We start from the raw sequence: 3,529 nt of genomic DNA, 5'->3' as shown, positions 1-3,529 counted from the left end.
AGTTAAGAAAGAACTTGTATCGCTGAAGTTCCTCGGAAAGAATTTATACTGGAAATTAACAAATGAGCAAATATGCAACAATAGTATATGTATTTCACAAAACTACTGTAAAATTTTAGATACTTTGGGCAAGTATCTGGATAATCAGTGTTGCATCTTCCACAAACTACATTTACTGCTTACACTCTTTGAACTCTTTCATCTGACAGAATTTCTTCCATCTGTGTTATTGAAAAATCCACTTGTTTTTTCTCTAGCCATGACCCACTTGGTGCATAGCCTTTAGGACCACCAGTATGAGGAACAGACTTGTCCAGTTTCTTTTTGTAAGCCACCAGGTCTTCCGCACTAAATAAAAAAATAATAAAAAGCTGGAAGATATTGGTGACAGGAGTCACTTTATGAAAATTTGATCAAAAATATACATTACACAAATAGCAGAAAAATTACACTTTCACTGGGTACCTTTGAAACACAATTAATGTTATAACAAATGGATAGGTTTAATATAATAGAATGATATGATTAAATTATTTCTACAACCCCTTTCACAACAGGAGCCCCTTTAAATGCTTTTCTGCACAAGTCACTGTGTTACATTCAAAATTTAATTAAACACCTTTTTCAACATAAGTAAATGAAATTAACATTATAATGTATGTTATTATCTGAAGTTTTATGTTATCTAAGTTTTAAGTCCTCTGTTTCAAATTAAACCTTTATAAAACTACTTAAAACTTCAAATTTGTTGTCACATAACCAACAAGCTATGAAAAGTCTCTACTTTGGCTCATTGTAACTTCTGTATTGTTAGCCAGGCACGGCTGAAAGGTCAATATAATAAAAATAATAAATATATATAAATGTATAATGTTATGACAATTAAACTATTTAGACTAAACATTTTTGGTTTTGAGTTATAATTTGTAGTCATTCTAGAATAAAAGATGTATAATTTACATCTATTTCCTAATCGTTTATGGTGGTTATGAGATTGGTCAAATCTACCAAACCCATACAGAAATCTGATAGTAAAAATAAAAGATAAAATATATGTTTTTTTTCTTAAAAACCATTTGACAATTATCTGGAGGGTATAAAGATATTGCATGTAAAATTTGAAAATTTTCTGATGCATAAAAGCATTTTTAATCTAAAAAATTAAAATGACTTTGCATGTTGGATAGTTAACATTCGAAAAGAAAAATGCATGAGGAAATCATTACTTAAAAAATCTTAAACTTGATAAAAAGAATCTGATATTTTGTGGACAAAAGCCTTGTAAAGTTTAACGATAATCTGCAAAATTTTGTACAGATACACTTACTGTATTAAAAGTTATAGCATGAAAACTATAACAAGCACAAAATGGTTATGAGGTCAGTCCCTGGGACCAAGCCCATAGTGAAAGAGTTAAGTACATGTTTATAACCAATAAAAAGAAAACATTCTGAGCTATGAAAATCAGACAGACATTTGTTATCGACTTGAAATGGAACTTGTAATTTCTCTGGAAATGGTGAAGTCTTTTGAGAAAATGAAGTTTTTTTACACCCATATATAGCTTAATTATAAAGCGAGATAAATTATAATTGGTTTAGTTTTTTATGTGTATTTTTTATTTAGTGTTGTAAAGCTACTAAAATATAAGAATTAGAGTATTATTACATTAGATAAGGGTATATAATGAAAAAATAATAATAAATATCTACACATTATGATCGTGAGTAGTTTATGTATTACATCATTCAATATCATTACTTGAGCTGTGTGATTCACAGCTTGTGTTGCCAGATTATCAGACACAATTCAAAGAGCAATAAACCAATGAAATTAAATAAATACTTTTTTGAGCTTTAAGCTGGTTATGATGATGATTGTAATTTTGTGTTACAATCTTCAGTTATTCTAGAAAGAAAAAATAGAGTAATTTAGATTTATTTTGTACTTATTGTGATGGTTACAAGGTTGGTCAAATCAATATAGTATGTATAGTGTTAGAGAAAATAACAAAATATAAAGTTTTGTTGAAGAAAATGTGTAATATTAATTTTAGGAAGTTCTAGAGGTTATGCATATGAAAACTAAGGTGAAAAGAGTATTTTTAGTTTTAACATGAAAATCACCTTACCCTTACAGTCTAAGTCACACTCTGATCTTCTTAAATATGCAGACAAATCTTTATATAAACACTGAATTAAAAAAATCTATTTTTTGTTTTGTTTATTACAAAATACGTGTAATGTTTCCCAAATTTTGTGGAGATACACTTACTGCATTAGTTGTAGTTTGTATATTTTCATTGTTATCTGGTGGTTACATGGTAAATGCAAAGTCAGTGAAAGTTATCAAGCCCATGTGAAGAATGTTGGATAAGTAAAAGTGTAAATGAAAATCACCATCGTCAACTCTTCATGCTAGAAGGTTACCGAGATGTAACAACAGTGAACACGCCATAATAGTTCAATAGTTAACCAGCTTTATTTTGTGTTAGTCTTACCTTCCTGACAATATATAAAAGTGCTACTGTATCTTGATAGGTTCAGTAAAAGCTCATCTAGTGTTGTTTGTTAGCCTAGTTACATGCAAAATCAATATGCTTTTTGGATTATTTTTTTCTTCTTTGCCCACCAGTGGCTCTTTGGTAAGTCTCTGGATTAGATTTCAATACCCGTTGTGGTCACAGCACAAATAGTTCATTAAGTATCTTTGTGCTTAATAACAAAGTGTTTTTCTTATGGCACACATAATTGTTGAGTTGCTTTATTATTCAAATTAGTCAAATTTTTTCACATCTTTTTAATTACCAATTTTTAATGAAATATTGTTGGTTTCTTTTTGTCATTCAGACATCACAAACCAGTAAATATTCCTCTAAAAGTACATTCTTGTCAGATTTTTAGGAATTTCGATAGAGGTGGTTATCATCGTTATATAATTTATAAATTTTGCATTTCACATTTATAAGCATTTTTATTTTTATATTCTGACCTGCAGCTGGATTTGGGGACAAATTTAAGCCTCCACCTGGAAGTTGGCCGTGTCCCACTTGTATGATCAACAATAAGTCTTCAGTTAGTAGATGTGCAGCCTGTGAAACTCCCAAACCTGGAAGCCTCTCTCAGGTAATATAAATAACTCATTGATTTTATAAAATTTAATGGGAGATATGTTGTTGTTTTTTCAAATACTAAAAGAAAACAATTGGCACTTTAATTCTCTCACTAAGGGCATATGAACATCTAAATGTATTATTATTAATTGGTCATAAATGCTTGATTTTTAGTTAGTTTTTCTTCTAACACTGTAACAAAATATAAAATATACAGAAAAAATGAATTTTAGTATTTCAAATGTTACAAAATTGATTGGTACTTGTGTGTCGTTCTTACTGAGCCTTGCTGTAAGCCTCATTTATTTTGTAATAGATGGGAAAGAGAAATTAATTTTTCTAGATTTCAAAGATGCATTTGAGGAAATCAGAAATCATCAAATTACTATACTGGTACACATAAAAAATTTAGTACTT

General features: G+C 29.1%; 1 protein-coding gene across 5 annotated transcripts in view; it reads left to right on the top strand.

The window, feature by feature from the left end:
* The window catches only part of LOC106475617 (nuclear pore complex protein Nup153-like), a 27,790-nt gene that overhangs the window by 8,592 nt on the left and 15,669 nt on the right, over window positions 1–3,529 (top strand). For all 5 annotated transcript variants that reach the window (XM_013936294.1, XM_013936293.1, XM_022379684.1 and 2 more), the window contains exon 7: window positions 2,998–3,125. In XM_013936294.1, coding sequence (XP_013791748.1) covers window positions 2,998–3,125 — 128 coding nt within the window. The remainder of the gene's footprint in view (window positions 1–2,997; window positions 3,126–3,529) is intronic.

The sequence above is a fragment of the Limulus polyphemus genome, unplaced genomic scaffold (assembly GCF_000517525.1).
Source record: "Limulus polyphemus unplaced genomic scaffold, Limulus_polyphemus-2.1.2 Scaffold8877, whole genome shotgun sequence".
Taxonomy (NCBI): Eukaryota; Metazoa; Arthropoda; class Merostomata; order Xiphosura; family Limulidae; genus Limulus; species Limulus polyphemus.
Note: the sequence above shows the minus strand (reverse complement) of the source record. Positions and strands in the feature narration are given on the sequence as shown.